The 17,989-nt window shown below is 36.6% G+C and overlaps 1 protein-coding gene across 2 annotated transcripts in view; it reads right to left on the bottom strand.

The window, feature by feature from the left end:
- AKT3 (AKT serine/threonine kinase 3) overlaps positions 1–17,989 on the bottom strand; it is a 132,626-nt gene that overhangs the window by 52,002 nt on the left and 62,635 nt on the right. For both annotated transcript variants that reach the window (XM_065729777.1, XM_065729770.1), the window contains exon 3: positions 7,230–7,355. In XM_065729777.1, the coding sequence (XP_065585849.1) occupies positions 7,230–7,355 (126 nt within the window). The remainder of the gene's footprint in view (positions 1–7,229; positions 7,356–17,989) is intronic.

Here is a 17,989-nt window from a genome sequence, read left to right as displayed (position 1 = left end):
TATTTCAAAACGTTCTGTTTACTTTACACCATTCTGAACCACAGATGACAAAGTTTGCTTGAAGCTGTAATTACTCTGCAAAGCTGGGAAGCCAATTAGAGGGCCTGAAACCTGCCAGTTCCAAAAAAAAAAAAAAAAAAAAAAAGCACAGATCATCTGTTCAGATTTTATTAAAAAGTTTAAAGTTTGAAATCTATAACTTTAACCATGTAATCACCAGTGTTCTTTTCCTAAATGAATTCATTCAGTTTTTTTTTCTTTTTTTAAACAAAAAACAGAATACTAATACCATATTTTTTCATATGTTGGAACCATATGAGGAAGCTTTCATCTTCAGTAAGATTTGTGCATAGAGTTAAGACACGAATGTTAAACATACAAAAAGCCATAAAAACCTTCACTAAAAAAAAATGAACAGAAGGTTGCGTATTTGAGAAATTATTTCTAATGCAGACTGAGTTTCAGCACAAAGGAGAACTTCCTATGATTATCACATGATATAAAATAAATGGTATTGAACTACTGATTGCATCTTTTAGAATATACATGCATTTTTACTTATGTAGGGAGATGTCTATAAGTGGATGTTTATATCTAGCATACCTAGCTATCTATTTACACTAGAATTTAATTCTTAATTTCTTATTTTCATCTTTTTTTTCAGAAGATAAACACTTCACTACCCCAACCTTCACCTCTTCAGCAACTACTTCAGTAAGCTTTCTTTCTCACGTGGAAACACACTGCTTACACGATCTTTTTTCATTGCTGCTACTCTTTGTACTCTGAATCTAGTTTTGTCTAATGACTTGTGCTAGGAAAGTAACTTCAAACAGATAGGCATGCTTTTCCTCACAAATGAAATGCTATAACTTGTACATGTAAATATGTATGTATACACACAAATATATATACATATGTACACACACATCCTCTTCGCTTGGTCCTCTCCTGATTCACCCACCCATTTTATGTACTCCCACCTATTTCTCTGAGGCTTTCTGAAAGGCTTTGTCCTCAAGTCTCCTCTTTTCTCACTACATTTTATTCATGTCCAATATTACCTATAAAAATAAGACTGGTAACATAACAATGTATGTGAATAATTTATATCCTTTCTTTAGTCCCCAAAAATGAAGTTTTCCCCTAAAAATGTCATCCTCAACAACTGCTCCAGAGGTACTTATTTTCTATTGTCCCTTTGGTCACATCACACTTCTCTTTGCACTCCTTGTTTTCTACACAGCCTTAGCACATAAGCAGATAGTTTTCAACATGGACTATCCCCACAGCCTCCTCTCATCCTCTTTATCACTCTTTTCAGTATCCAAATGACCATTCCTATCACTCATCCTCCCACTGTTCCATTCAGCACCTTTTCTCAAAAGCATTCCTAATTTCATTCTATTTAGCGTACACGTTTTCCTTTAAATCCTCCTTAATATTCTACTTCACCATGACGTCCTAAAAACAGGAAGTCAGGAAGGAGAAGAGAGAAAAAAATCTAACCTGGACAATGGATTAGTTGTTAAAGTGTTCAGACCATGGCCTATACTATAGGCTAATAAAGTCATTGTTTTCTCCTACTCCTCCCATCTGTTTGCATCCATCTGCTATCCCTTGTTTTATATTTGGAATTTTAGAATTTTGGAGCAGGAACTGACTTTTTGTTCTGTATGGGTAGAAATCCCACTCTTGTGGTACTTGGCTCACGATTCGAACTTGTATGTGCTTTGATGCTATAACAACAACATATATGACTGAATAATAAACACACACACAAAAGATTATTTTCCTAGAACCTGAAAAAGACCATCCTTGATGCACTTCACCATGCTGGGATTTCATTTATTTCCAGCACTCCAAAAAGCATTGAAGTAGTGCCCTTGCATTTCTATCATGACAATTAGTTTGCTAGTCACTCTTCCATGCAGAGAGTGAAAATGAGTTTTCTGCATGTTACTGCCAGGCTTTGCCTGAGGTTTAGCTTGTCTTCACAGAAGACAGTAACATCCTTCTCTCTCTCACGCTAACACTTCAGTTTCATTTATGCAAGTCAATGTAATGCACCAGGATAAAAAGACTTGCCAGTCTTCTGACTTTTCGACTTGCCATGCTTATACCAGGCCCTACTTAGAGATAATCGGGGATTATAAAATAGTGTCTGAGAAAGCGCTGAGAGCTGCTCTGAAAGTAATGCCTCCTATTTTATTATGCTGGTCCACAACATCAGAGACAGATGTTGGTGACATGGCAATAGAGGTTAAACCTTCCCACCAATATTTCATTCTGTTGCTGTGCCATTGCGCTCTTTCTATCTGTTGTTTCCATGGAAATAAACAGGAGGCATTACTTTTGGAGTGACCTCAGTACAACTGAAGGATAAGTCTGAGGAACTCATTCGTGATCCAAGCTAACAACTGAATCCAAATTTCTAAGTCAAATGACAAAATACCAACTTAAAAACCATTTATAAGGTAACACGTAACCCTCTCAAAGAAAATTACTGGTCCAGTTTTCCAGAAAGAAATCCATCCATCCGTCAGTAATACTAGTAACACATTAGATTTGAGTTTGAATTTCCAAACACATTTGCATATTCAGCACATTATATATACAGTGCTTTTTCCTCCTCATAATTATTTGCAGGGTTGAATGAATATTATTTATTCAATTGTACTACCATTACTTTGGTTTTAAATCTGTGTTGTAACTATAAGAAACTAGTTGCTGTCTTCCAACACTGTCATCCAGTGCTGTGACAACCAAAAACACCTAGGACTTTAAACTTAAATCTCACTGAAAAGTTAACTGGGGAGTTCTTGGAAAAAAAGTCATGCCTAATGGCAAACACCTTCATGGATAAGTTGAAACATATACGTATATACTAGATATATATACTATATATTATACACCATATATATATACATATAAATACTATATAATACTATTCACTTCTTTAGAGAATGCCTCCAGAATTCTTTAGAACCCTAACATTATTCCCCCAAAACACTTCAATGTTTATGTTTTTTATATTTTTAAATACCCAAAATAATAAACCTTGTCTCTGGCCAAATTAAAGATTAGAGTTAGTAAAAAGTGGTACAAATTTTCCACTTAGAGCAGCCAGGGTTCATCAGTAATAATTTCTGTAGTGAAGAAAAATTAAATTAGAAAAAAACATTTTTTTAAAAGAGTATCTTCTATCAATAACTTGAATTTATTTCACCTCTTTGAAAGTAAAATATTTCAAGATGGCACAAAAATTCCAGGTGACGTCATTTCTGGCCAAAGCTGAAAGGCTATCATTAAAGGGGTATATCTCTTTCCAATTATTCTCCGCATGAAGATCAAAATGAAGGCAAAAGGCCAGTTCATAGGGATACCTCATCTGAAATGTGCAATGTGATCACTTAAATACTCGCTGCATGTGTGAGAACTTTTTTAGTATTGGTTTTGTGTGTGTTGTTTTTGTGTTTTGTTTTTTTCAATCAATAGGGCCAGAAAAGTTCATTAAATAGAATTGGAAAGAACCGCCACTTCTTCCCATCGAAGACCAAGGTGGTTTACACAAAGAGGAAGTGATTTTGCTGCAGCAGTACTGGACCACTTAGAAACAGTGTAGTGAGATCATGCTGTTCTTTTTGGGACCTCTGAGGGTACAAATCCTGTCATGTGGACATTCAGAGTACTAGGTTGTTTTCTGTTTGTTTGTTTGTTTTCTCAAAAGAAGCCTAATATAGGCCTTTGCCTATACCGAGAAGTTACAGTAATTGAATAAATATATTTTTAGACCGCTTTTGACTGCATTAATGCCAAAGCAAAAGCAATTTAAATTAACATATTTTGAGGTGGGCTAGGAATGCACACCCACTCCATTACCATGACTCAGTCAATCAACAGTGTCTCTTGAAGCTCCAGTAACTTGATTACTTGCAACTGCTTGTCTATACCTGAAAAGAGCTGTGCTGTCTTGGAACTATTCTCTGAACTGGGCTCTGTACAGTATAAAATACAGTAGCTCCATAGGAGAGAAACCAGAGTGATTCTTGCACATGACATGGTGTCAACAGACTGATTTGTTCACAAGCTCTGGCACTTAGAAGTCATAGCACAGAGAACTCACTGCTGGTGATCACATATGCTAGAAGGCTGCTGTTGAGAGGTGAGGCCCCTGCCTGGGCACCTCAAATCACTGCCACCAACAAGCCAGCTCTGAATCACCAAGGTTGGAAAAGACCTACAAGGTCACCCAGTCCAGCCTTCATCCAGCCCATCTCCACCATACACTCCAGTCAACTCCACCTAGCATACTTATGGTCCAGCAAGAGATCAATCACCACCATTTCAGGGCCACATGGTTTCCCTGCCTTAATAAAGGCATACTCAGCACTGGAAGCACTGTTAGCAGGCTATAAAAATGTTACTGTCCTCTCAGGCCTTTCTCTCATTCACAGGATTCACAAAGGAATATGCAGGCTACAAAGAATCAGGGAGAGAAAAGCACTCAGGTGTGGGATTTTGGCCGTATTTCTTGGAATAAACATTTCTTGGAAGAATTAGGAAGCAACTACAGGAAAAAGGGAAAAGTCTTCTGCAAAAGCCTGGTGTAGCAGGAGTGGAAGGGGGTCATTCTCTTGGGAAAATATCTGTGTGATCAAAGTAACTGGTGTGATAGGGTGGGTGAAGAATTTTGAACTACAGAATAAGTATCATACAAAGCAGAAAGGTACAAACTTTCCAGCGTTCAACTCAAACAAGTACAAAAATAATACCATGGCCTTGGCCTTCTCAGCTTAAATAACAAGCTGTAAGTAAGAGCCAAAGATGTCTATCATTTGGAGAGCAAAAAGTAGACTGAGACCACATTCCCAGTTTACAGATAGCTACAAAGATTACGCGAAGATAGGACTATAAAGACGTATCTTTAAGTCCCTGCCAACCTAATCAAGATGGTATTAACAGTGATCTCACACTCCATCTGCCTGGCTAGTAATTTATGAAAAACGTACTTCACTATTACAGGAAAAAATATGCTGCACTGCTTGCGGCTGCAAACCTACTGCAGCAGCTCAGGAACTCAGGGACTGGAGATGATGAAGCCCATTCTTGAGATTTATCAGGTACTGCATATGAGATCCAGTTCATTCATACAGAGTGTTATTTTGATGGTTTGTTTGCCTTACTGATGATCTCATCTTCAGACAGACAGAATAGCTGACCACAAGCAGTCCATTGCAATTCAGAGAATAATACTATTCTGGCCTTATCCTTTCAGCCTTTCCATGCTATAAAAAGTTGTACTTCTTATTCAAGATAAAACCTGATCCATTTCATTAAAGTTAAAAACCAAAACCTTATAAAAAAATTATTCCAGAAAATGTTTTACTTTTCACATTGTGAATTCCACATAGGTGCTTTGCTTAAATTTTATGGGATTATTTTTGAGAGTGAAAAGCTCTCACTGTTCTTGCTCTGATCAGCAGTTATCAAATTACTACTTCTCCTGCCAGAAAACAGAAAAACTCGTCTTCCTTACCAAAATTGTATTTCTTTAATTAATATTACATGTTCCTTCCTTTGGCTTCCATAGCTGAAGTATCTGACCTACAAGGCTTGCAAGATACAGAAAGGACACTCGAGATGTCCAGAAACGATAAAAAAAAATCTTCAAATTTCCATCAAAACACATTTAAGGGGCAGGACTCTAATATCAGCATTATACAAGATGACCTTTTGGGATCAGGACGGGTAAAAAAAAGTTAAATACCAGTATCAACACAGTATAACTAATTGTTAATTATGCATTTATTCACTTGGCAGAACTACTGTTTGGATCATCCTTCTCATTGCAACTGCAAAGGAAGACATATATGCAATGAAGAGCGTAGTAGAACAGGACAAAAAAAAAAGATGTAATTCTACAGATATTCTTTCACTTGGCCATAGGGCAAGAAGCATCTAGGTAACTTCTAACTGCTATAAATGACTGGGTTATAGAGTCAGAGGAATAATTAAACAATAACTGCCTATGACTTGGTCAATGGTAGGTCTTCTAACTCATACAAACAACTTAAAGGTGTTGCTGTTTTTTGTACTGAATAGCAACAAGGTAAAATAAGCCTTTAATATTAAAGGCTTGTATACTAAATGTCATTTTCAAGTCTTCTACCACCACCAGAATGTGCAAGATTTTCCTTCACTGACTGTAGGTCAAGACATGGGACTGGAGCGCAAGATTAGTTCCTTATCAAACAAGGTATCAAAATTCTTTTTTATACACAGGCCGAGACAACTTCTAGAATAACTCCATAAAAAAAACAGAAGGCAAAATCAGTGTCAGTAAAATTTGTTCCTCCCTCAGTAATGCAAATGAAGAAAATCCTTTCCCTAAATACACCTGCACTTGAGGCTCCAACGTTCTCCTATAAAACTAAACACTGCCATTTATTGTATTGCAGTACGCTAAACACATTTTGAAAAAAGTTCATTACATTTTCTAATATTCCTTCCCTTAAAAGTTTTTAGCTATAATACACACAGATCTTATATCCAGGGGGACTTTTTTTTCCCCTTAGCATAGCTCTTCAAATATTTTCATCTCTGCTCTGAAACATTCTACCGATTTCACAATCAAAAAAACCACTAACTTGTCTTCTAAAAACATTTTTGAAAAACAAAAAAGCACAATGTCTTCATTTTATCCAATAGATTCATACTTTGTAGCTTTGCTAATGTATGCAAATTGTCTGATTGCTCAAAATTACTGATTAACCAGGCTGGAGAGCTGATTACCTGATTATCCAAGAGAAAAATAATTCAGCATGATTTTGTGCCATTTGACAGTCTAGATAATTTTCTAATTAATTTGAGTTTTCAGAGATACTATCAAAATATAAAGAGGGCAGTGGTATGAATACAAGTAAGTTTTCTAAGGATTTTCTTCTTACACCAATCATTTATCAAATGTTTTTGTTAGCAACAAACAATTCAGATATAAAAAAAATGAGGACAGATTTTAAACATATTCAAAAATCCATTTATGATAAAATCTTTAATTCTATTTATAAAAAAAATCTTACAGAGTTGGACTTGGGACTGGGGGTACTAGCTTGACACTTCGCATCAACTTGCACTGTTATCAATAAATTCTGAACTACACATGTAGCAAAGTGCAGCAAATATTTTGTAAATATGCTGAGAGAATAATAAATACTGGAGATACATACTTGCCACTGAAAAGTTGTTGAGTGGATATGGCAGATCCACATCCTGGGGCTTCTCCTTATAGCCTATGAAAGAACCATCTGTCTTTAGCAGGAAATATCTTGGCCGCCAGTTTTTTATATATTCTCCTAAATGAGAAAAAAATATGTTCATTAGTACTGTAGGGAAAAAAAAAACAACTTGATATTAAAAAACATAACATATCATCAATGTCAAACATTAATTGCACAAAAATCTTTCCAGATGTTTTCAACGTATAAAGGAAACCAACTTCCTACAAAAGAAGAGAAAACAACACCTCTGTAATAAGGAGCTACTATATTCTGCACATCTAAATTATATTACACCATATCCTTCCAAGTCCTACATCTTTGTATCCGTAAATAGTCCGAAATTTGGCACAGGTGAAAATAAGCAGTGCAGCTCAACTTACTGTAACAAAAGTGTCAGCTACTACAGTGTAGAACATCCACCCTGCTGAACAAAAGCAAAAATCACTAAGTTCATTAAAACAAAAACTATCAGCAAGAAGACGGAATGTATTCAATCCAGTTACCTTTTACAAGATAAAGTCAAACAATAAACCCACTACTTCCACTTTCACCATACTCAAGTTGGATTGGAAGGTTCTGCGAGCCATGATGTATTCAGGAACAGAAACATTAAGAACAGGACAGAAGAGAGTTGGTAGCTTAAAAAAATGCTGTTTTATCTAAGAGTGAAAAATCTCTAAATTGCAATATTTTATAATATCATATCAAAATCTCAGCACTAATTTTACTTTTCATGTGTATTACTCAGGTAAATACAGGTGCATTTAGACTAGTCCAGCTTTTTTAGACTAGTCCAGCTTTCCCCACCTTTGACTGCTATCAACTTCACAGAACAAATAAGGTACATAAAACCACCAACTAAGATTTTAAATGAGCTACTGTTTAATCATTACACAAGCCAATATTTTAAGAAAAAAAGCAAACATACCACTGCAAAATTTCCAAATTTCCTCTGAACTAGAAGTTGCCACTTATTACTCACTTGTAAACTTCATGATAAAATATTGCTCTAATCTGAGACTCTTCAGATTATATCAAAGTGCCGCTGTGAAATAAGAATCGTGACCTACTTATATTAACTTGAAAAAACACAATTTCAAGTTCAGTAAGGCTGAAACTGAAAAATTATTTCAATTTCTCAGTTTGCTCAGAACTTAGTATGAACCAGGGTCTGCGCTGGCTCTAGGCTAAACCCAGTCCTTGAGAAGTGTTTTGTAACTCAACAGTCTGTTAACTCTAACACCTTTTAGACATTCCACAGGTTAGAAGAAAGATGACATTCATCTGACACTGAGATTGTTCTGTTAGAAGCCAGTCTATGTTTCCCTGCCCTCAGAAACTAAACTTCCAGCTCTGGATAGCAGGGCACCTGCCTTGTGCTGTTATCTAGAGATTTTCCATTTTCATGTAAGCAGGAAAAAAAAAACACTGAAAAACTTCAAAGTGTTGCCTACTTTGACTACAAAAAAATAGAGGAGAAAAAGCACCAGAGACTACTATGATAGACTGCCTGTTTGTTTAAAATCTATCAAGACCTTGGCCTTTTCTGGAAGGTGCATTCAATGGGAAGGAGGCAGCTAAAACAACTGGACTTGCCCAAGGGCAGCAACCAAAATGGACAGAACAGACAAGCTAGTTCAGCCATTCAAAGTTTCAGGTTTCAATTAAATCATCCTTACTGTAAGGAACAAACTAGACGAAGAGGTAAGCAAACTCTCCAAGAGTTAGGGATGATAGGGTAAGAACACTAATTAGTCACCCCAGGAAAAAACAGAAACTACTACTAACATAGATACTGTCTGGAATCAAACCATCATAAAAAGAGATCATTTCAGCAGGTGCCCTTAGAGACACTTAATCCCTTCTCAGGGCAATGTACTAGACTGCATTCAACTTCAACTAGGTACTCAAAGTCTCTGTATCAGAAAACTTAACAGATTTTTGATCATCTAGTCAGTTTTTCAGTCGACAGCCTGCCTAGAGAAAAAACATTAGAAGAGTACAAGCACCTCCAAGCTTTTCTGAAGAAAGGAGGACATAAATACTGAATGGCAAGTAAGTACCAGATTGCCCATGAGCACAGCTGTATTACTGTCTTCACCCTGCAAACTATAGCAAGACACAGGACACAGAGCTTAATATGGCAGCTCCAAAAGTAATGCTTCCGATTTTATTCTGTTGACCCACAATGTCAGAGGCAGATGTTGGTGTTATGGCAGTAGAGGATGAACTTTTGCACTAGTGCTCCAATGTTCCATTATATTTAATTGCCATGTGACAGATGGCAGCAGAGGGACAGTCTGACAAAATGGCATCTGACATGGAAGTGCATAGGAAGCAAACATGTGAAATTGATTCCTCCATGTGGAAAAAACTGCACCTTTTGACAAAACAGACCAAACAGAAGATGGGAGCACAGCAAAACAGTGTGTGGGGCATTTCAGCAGGGGCGACAGCAACAGTGGGGCACCTCTGCCAGTGCATATTTTTACAAGTATGGCACGCAGGTTCTTCTTCATCACGGGCCCAAGTGCAAAGCTAGTAATGGCATTATGTTGAAAAATAGTGTCGTGTAGCTAAGAATTTGCTTTATCAACTAGAGTTATTGCATTCTTTGTATCTATTGAGGTTCCTATGGAAATAAACAGGAGGCATTATTTTTGGAGCAACTTATGTGACTATAATAGCTGCTTTAGAAGGATCCTGTGAATTTCATTCATATGCTTTTTTCTTTGAAGAACATTTCCCCCAAATATTTCAAGATGAATCAAAGTTACACCACTTTTTAAGACTTCTGTACAAACACACATCAAAAATACATATATATATATATGCCGTTTTTTCCTAGAAATGACCAATAATCAAATCACTCTTCAACAGATGTACAGAAATATCTGTCATCTGCCCTTTATTTATTTTGTAATTTAATTAACAAATGGGTGAACACTTTTGAAGAATAAAGTAAACAGTAATATCAATGAGCAGTTCACTTAACTGCTTAAGTGGTTTAATGGTACTCAGGATGAAGTTTAGGTGCCCTCTTATAACTGAATTCCCTCTACACAATCTGCTTAAAGACAGAAAAACATTTTAGTCCATACTTCTTATAGACAGGTTTACTGAGCTGCTTTGAAAGAGAAATCCTCCGTACAAAAAACAAATAAATAAAACATAGAAAATAAAAACCCACCACCTAAATCACAGCAGAATATTGGGAAAGAAAAAACACTTGGATATAAGTTCTAACTTACAAGCCCTGCACAACACAAAACAAACCTAAACAAAACATTTTATAGTGTAAGCAGTATTTAATTACTCTAAATAGATTTGGGGTGTTCACAAATACTACAAAAAGAAAGACAGAAAGACCGAAAGAAAGACAGAAAAGAGAAATTCTGTGAGAAAGGAGAAGTCTGCACAGGCTAACCGAAACACAAGACATCCTGACAACTTAATGAAACGTGGCTGTGGGACTTGAAAAAGCACGGGATCCATCATAGAGAATTAATCAGTTTGCACCCGACTTCCTGCTGAGTTAATGTAAGCTGAATTATTATTTTGCTTAAACTTAGGCTTTTCTAAGTTGAAAAACATGTTTTCATAGATTGTGTTTATTTGATTGTACAAAGAGGCCTCTAATTTCAACCACCACAGCAAAGAAAGCCAAGTAATTCATACATGCCTTTAATTCTCGTCGAAGTTTTTAAAGCCGCTCGATAAAAGTGGCAGTAGAGCACACACTTCAGATACTCACAAACATAAATGCATGGACGTGATATACCATATACGAATTGAGAACCTGTTTTGGGTTGTGAGGGTGTGCTTTTTTTAATAACTACTGGTAGAATACACCCATAAGAGGAAATAAGACAGACAGCATTCTTGAGGCACATGAAAACACAATCTGATTTTCATGCAAAATCCACACTCATAAAGCACAACTCTTTAATTAATGTTGTATTTAATAATACACTGGGTAACAACAGTGACAAATAACACTTAATGAAGGTTTGTTTAGAACATGACCCTTGCGGCTGGCTCTGAACTTGCCAACTGCAACCTTAATAAACTGTTTGCCTTTGACAGTCACAAGAATCCTGCCCTCAGGACGTTTCAGAAAACGTATTTATTTTTGTAATGCAATGTCTGCAGTTCTGATACTACTGAGGACCTTCACAAAGAAGAGTTATCAAGGAATTCATGTGAGTGTTCACCATGCTCACGTTGGATAAGTGCATTACTCCGAGTTTGTAATTGTTTCATTTCACCTCAGGACTCAAAGCATCTCTTCAAACACACACCTCACCTCAGATTCAGAAGTCCCTATTTTTAGTCTCACCCATTTGTAACCCTGAGCATATGGAAACTAAGAAAGTCCTGAAAACTTGTAGTGATGTCAAATTAATCTTATTATTAAAAAAAAAAGCAAGCTTTAAAAGAGCATTTTTGCAAAATGTCTACATTTTTTAATATGTAAATGGTTTTAGAGGTGTGAAGGAAACACCTTTAATATACAGTGCTGATAAGTAACAGAAACCTGAGTTCAAAACTTGTTTGCTTAAAAGAAGCAACAGCTGCCACACAGACATAAGTGAGATTTAAGGGAATAGGAAAAAAAAAAAAACCCTGCAAGTAGAGAACACAAAAAAAAATCTGCTTCTCATCTGTGTCATCAATTTACTACAATGGCTTTAACAGAAATAATACACAAATATTGTTCTCCTCATTGTGTTGGGATTTTTTTGTTTGTTTAGAGGCACCTCTGTGTTAAATCAGACTGTACTTGCACCATACTAGCATTTAATAAATAGGAAAAAACTGAATGTTTAAGAACATTAAATAAAACCATAAAAAACAGAATTTATCATACGCATATGCAGTTTTTCTTTAAAAGAAACATCTGTAATGAATGCTGGGTCAAGTGAAATATCAGAAGTAGCGACACTGGTTTTCAGATTGAATTTACTTACCTTGGCCCTCTGAGGGCAGTGTTACCTAACACACGATTAGAAGCAGCAGCAGGCTATGTGACAAAGTCAGTAGACACCAGCGAATGCAAAGCAATCCTGTTTGATTTCCTTACCTGTGATTTCACAAAAACAAATTTGCAATACAGTTCAAAGCTACTGCAAGAGTAGTGCTTCTTAAAACTAAAAAGAATACCTGTTGTTGTGATTCAGTACACGCTTTTCAATGTAACACAGCATGTATCTATACCATTGTGCATAAGGTTTAATAAATCTAACTGCATATCAAAAACATTAAATCAAAATGTGATTTTCCCTAACGCACTGAGCATTTTAAAAACTATTTTTGTTATGCACTCCCTCCTAACAATTTTCCGGCACTGCAAAGAAAAGAAGAATTTGGAACTAAGCCTTTTGAATTCCATCTCTTTCGCCATGAGACAGTAATTATTTATTGATACTTTTTTTCCCACAGTTCCGAGTAACGTTAAATGACACTTTGAGCACATCTGTACTTAATGTTAGACAAATGAATTTTTTCAGTCACAACGAGGAAATGGGAAACATTTCATGCTGTGTGTGAGCATCAGCCTATACCACAGCTAAGCTTCCATGACATCTCCCGCAAACTGGGGAATGGTTTCCAAACACAAGGTTTGGATGTCCGTGTAAGGAGAATGCCTTGCTGAGATAGGGACAGTTGAGGACACTTGTACTTCCTCATGACATCGTAGCAGCCCAGTGTAGTTAAGAAGACGGGTCAATGCATGTTCTGCTTTTCACCGCAGTGTGGTCAGAAAGCTTCTCAACGGGAAATCTTTCCCTGCTTCTATGGTTCCTCTCAGGCTTTCAACGCAACCTACAAGCGTTCACGTGAGGGGTTCATTAGGGCTTACATCACCACCCTCATCTTCTCATTAGGACTGCTGGAGTGAGTCAGTGTTATGTCCTGTATAAATGGAACCCTGCTTCAGCTTCTGTTGTTCATTCAATGGCTTCCTGTTGCATTTTATTTAAAATATATACAAATTCAGAGGAAAATACTCAGTATATCCACAGACATGGCACTATGCAAATGACAATGCAGTTTTCAAAACAGGCATTTAAAATTACTGACGCGTTTTGGCATCTCGTGGAAAATAAAATGTTGACAATGCATACTCAATTCTGGTACACAGAAGATTTTGTCCTTTTAAAAAATCCTACCAGAAATATAAAGTTAGCTGACATCCTGACAAATTGAAAGCTGACCTTTACAATGTCCACCTTGAGCCAACAGGAAGAAAAACCTGCCAGTTTCAACATCACTCTCACTTCCCCTCCATTCTTAAAGGATAAGAATTAGAACAATAAATAAATTATAAAGAGAAGTGGATATTAGTACATGCTGTCTGAAATAACACAGTACTGGATTACATCAACATCCCTGAACAACAAAGAAGATCAATATTTTCTAAATGTCTGCTATTCAGGAATGGAAAACCAAAGTCTACATCCTAGAAACATTTAGGGACACTGTGCACATTTTATATATTTATCTCTTGCTTACAGCTTTATAATACCAAAGCCTGAAATGCTACTTCAGTTGCTTCTAAGAGCAGTTTTCCAATATTTAATAGAATTGAGTTGTAACTGCAAAAAAAAAAGAAAAAAAATTAAATGTTGTCTCACTGGATTTTTAATTGGTATAAAGTTTCAAGGTCTCAATACTTTTAAGTATTTATGATTTCTTACATAGGACTATCAGCATCAAGTGGTACATAACTGAAAACATTCAACTTCCCTTTTTTTTTCTCTCAGTTATTAGTAGGCCAAAAAAACTTTTTTAGATTTTGTAAATATTTTATGCGTAAGACAAGAACACAAATATTCATCCACAAAATAGACCAGAAAGACACTCAGCTGCAGCAGCTCTGATTTAAATACATGTATTAGGTAAAAACATGTACATTAAATAAGATGGTAAAATGTACGTGATTTTTACATATAGCTACGTGGAATTAAACATCATCTTAGTATCCTCTACTTACAATTTTCTGTATAACAGCCAATTCTAGCTTACAGAAGAAATCTTAAACTTTAAATTGTTTGTAAAAAAGAATATGATAAAGTTTGACAGTGGCACTACCATTGAGCCGAGTTTCTTTAACAGATCAACACGTTGTCAAAAATTGTATCTTTCCACTCTTAAAACAGGTATACTTGCTAGCATGTTTTTGCAAAGCAAACTGTCTCACTTTTACAAATGGCACATCTCAATAATGTTCAAATATCTCCTATAAAACATTATCCTTGTTGCTAGATATGCTCCTAGCCCAAGCCTTTGTCAGGTGCCAAAAAAACTGGCATGAACGTTATTTACCTGATTTTTTTCCCCTGCTGAAGCACACCATTAAGGTGAACCTTTTCACTTTACCATTTAGTCCACATCATTTGCAAACAAACATTTTAAACACAGAAACATTCCTCAAACTGCTTGAGCTGAAAGAGCAGTGTTGTTACTGCTGTACAGCTCAGGATTTACTTGGAAACTCTTCAGGTGCGTGGCATTACGATAAACAACAGTGCAGCACTGCCCAGAGTACCACAGGCTTCACACCAGCCATGACACATGAAGGTAAATGGAACACTTCTGTAGGAGAAGAACTAACAACTCAGCTAGCAGGCAAAAAGCAATTCACCAACTGCAGTGCCACTGACCTGTGCCTAGACCCAGAAATCCTATCTGAGTAGGAGGCAGTCGCATCTGAACTTTTGGTTGAAGACATAATCCAGAATTGACTTTTTCTGCTCAGCCAAGATGATGACAAAAGGAGACATCAAATGTTCCACAAGTAGTTATTGCCATCAATGACCTACAAACCTGATGGTTAACAGACCTAAGACGAAGAACGGCAAGAAGTTTGCTTTTTTCACATATTGAGAATAAACAGTGGTTAGTTTCACTCAGATAATATTTAATCATGCTGTGACTAACCAAAAATTCATGATATATATTGATATCACAATTAACAAAGACAAGTTTGCAAACTGCAGCCAACAGTGCTCCTCAACCACAATTTCCTTTTCTACTTCTCAGTTCAATACAGGTATCAGAATGCTGAATTTGCACATAACATTTACAGGGAAAAAAATAATAAAAGTTTCTTTTTGTATCCTTTTAGAGATCACATCAGATAATGCTTTCCTTTGGCCTTTTTGGGTGAGCTTAACTTCCATCTGCATTTGTATCAATTTTCACATTTTTTCACATAAACCTGAAAACACATATTGAGTAGAAATCACCAAACAAGAAGTAAGAAAGGATTTTCAAGGAAGAAATGAAAACATATTCCTAAACAGTGATCCAAATTTTATTTCATTTTTTTATGCAGAAGATCAAACAGGAAAACACGTAAGTTATGCCTGACCAGCTTCTTGCCTTTGGAGAAAGAACTGAAAATAAGATCAAGTGAAAGAGAAAATTAGTTGCTAATCTCATTCTAACCCCTAGCATTTACTTGTCTACTACACAATACCAGACAATCACCGATTGGCACTTTCTGCATAAGAAAAGCTCAGGATGCAATAGCAGGGGCATGCAATGTATCAGTCCTGAGGTAGACAAAGCTATGTAAGAACTTGTGCAGCACCTGTCCTCCACATGTCTAAGACTGAAATAACTGTGTTAGTTTTTCTACTTCCGCAAGTACCAAATTTATCAAGACTTTTTTTTTCTTTTTTTTTGATCCACCACATGGAGAAATCAAAAGTTTTCTCTGCTGTAAGGAAAAGCTCTTTTTAGGAATAAACAATGGAGAGAAGGAAGATATTAAACTTCTGAACTAATTAACAGAAGTAAAGGAGGCGGTGGGGACAATGATAATTAATATGTACCCTCCTTCTAACCAAATCTCCACATACATTCATTCTGTATATGCACACACAACAGCAGCATCATAAACCGTCTCAAGTTCTTGCCATTATTCAGTTCGACATCTGCACATGTTTATGCGTCTCTCCAAACAACCTCTTGAACACCCTGCTGGAGCTGTCATTTTTTTCTTCTCCCTATCTGGCAGATGGCAAGTCAACAATCGGCATCAACAGCAGCCGAATATCTCCCCCCTCCATCCGACCCCCCTAAACAGACACAATAATAACTTCTTTGTGCTTCCCCACAATGCAGCTGCTTAAACCATTTCGCTACAAGGCTGCTTTGCCTTAATAAAAAAAAAAAAAAATCCCTTCTGTCAAGTCTAAAAAGCAGCATAATGTTAAGCAAGCTAAAGCCACAGCACAGCTGCAAACGGGCAGACACATTGACAGCTCCTCCCTTAACAAAGCCCTGTGAATTGAAGGGGGTTCATCTGAGGCTCACACAGTAATTAGTATAAAAAAGTCCGACAGCCTCTATTATGCTAGGAAAAAAAAACTGGACAGAACTGGGCTGCTGTTTTGCGTCAAGAGTTCTGCTGCAGAGTAGATAAATCATGTTGGGTTTTTTTCCTCTCTTTTTAAAGACAGTAATAAGGAGGATGAGAGAAGCTAATTTGAAAACTTGGACACAGTAATTGTACCATATGGTGAGCATTTATCCCTTCTGAAATACACGCTAACAGTCACTTACATGCACAGTGCTTTGTTTTACAGTTGTTATTCTCTCTACCATATTCATAAAATGGATCTGAATATCTGATACTCCAGAGAAGTTGTGTGTAATTAGCAACAAAACTGCCTGAGCTTAATATATTGGCCTACCACAGCAATCTAGTTAATTGCAGAAAACCCCATGCCCCCAAATTTAAATAGTGTCCACTTTAAGGATTTTTTTATTTGTCTCAAACTGGTTGAATATCATACACAATAAAGTTCAGGCAAGTCATTTACTGACACCACACTCCTTGATACCACTGGCTCTAAAATCTATGATCAGGATAGATTTTCCTTGTTATCCACGTAGGAATGAGGAATGAATTCAAGAACCACTTGGGGGTAACCTCACAATAGTGAAGTCCCATCCTACTTGGAAAAGGAACTGCACCATAAACTTACACCGTGAAGCCAAACTCCGGAGCCTGGCACTGCAAGAAAACAAAGACTCCCAGTCCACTCCCCCACTTCCACCCCCACGTTCTTCCTGATTGTATTTTCATGTATTTTTGTTAGCACTTCAAATGCTTCATTCACAAGCATCTTGAAAATCTTGAAAATGTACCATTCAACCCTCAGGGTCTGCTTGCTCTTTACCACACACTTCCAGTTTTTTACCCTGCTTATGCCACCAAATCATAAGGAAATCACAGGAGATAAGGAATCAGCTGAGCAAAGCTGGGAAAGCCTTCTGTGAATAAAGGAAACACTGTATTTAAGTTGAAAAACTAATAAACCTTAGAAATATTTTTTACATAAAATAAAATGTAGCAAACTTCCAAGTAAGGAAAACAAAATCTCAAGTAGAGAGGTATACAATACAAAATGAAGTCTGCAACTAAGGATAATCGTATTTCCAAAGAACCAAAACGACACTTATACCTAAGAAGTCAACAGAAATCTGCTTTGCACTTTTGCAGGTAACAGACAAATACCTTCAGTGCCTCTGGCCCAAAACCAGGTACCAGAGCAGAGTGCTGGGGGCCAAAGGATCTCAGGGGAACAGCCCCTGGAGAAGAACCGAAAAAGGTTCGGAAAAAATGAGAATTCCACGTCACTTGTCTGGACAGTAATCTAACAAAACTGTTTGTAAGTTTTAATTGTACTCTT

The sequence above is a fragment of the Cyrtonyx montezumae genome, unplaced genomic scaffold (genome assembly GCF_038088225.1).
Source record: "Cyrtonyx montezumae isolate F1298 unplaced genomic scaffold, pur_monq_1.0 scaffold_0, whole genome shotgun sequence".
Classification (NCBI taxonomy): domain Eukaryota; kingdom Metazoa; phylum Chordata; class Aves; order Galliformes; family Odontophoridae; genus Cyrtonyx; species Cyrtonyx montezumae.
The sequence above is the reverse complement of the archived record's forward strand: the minus strand, read 5'-3'. Positions and strand labels throughout refer to the sequence as shown.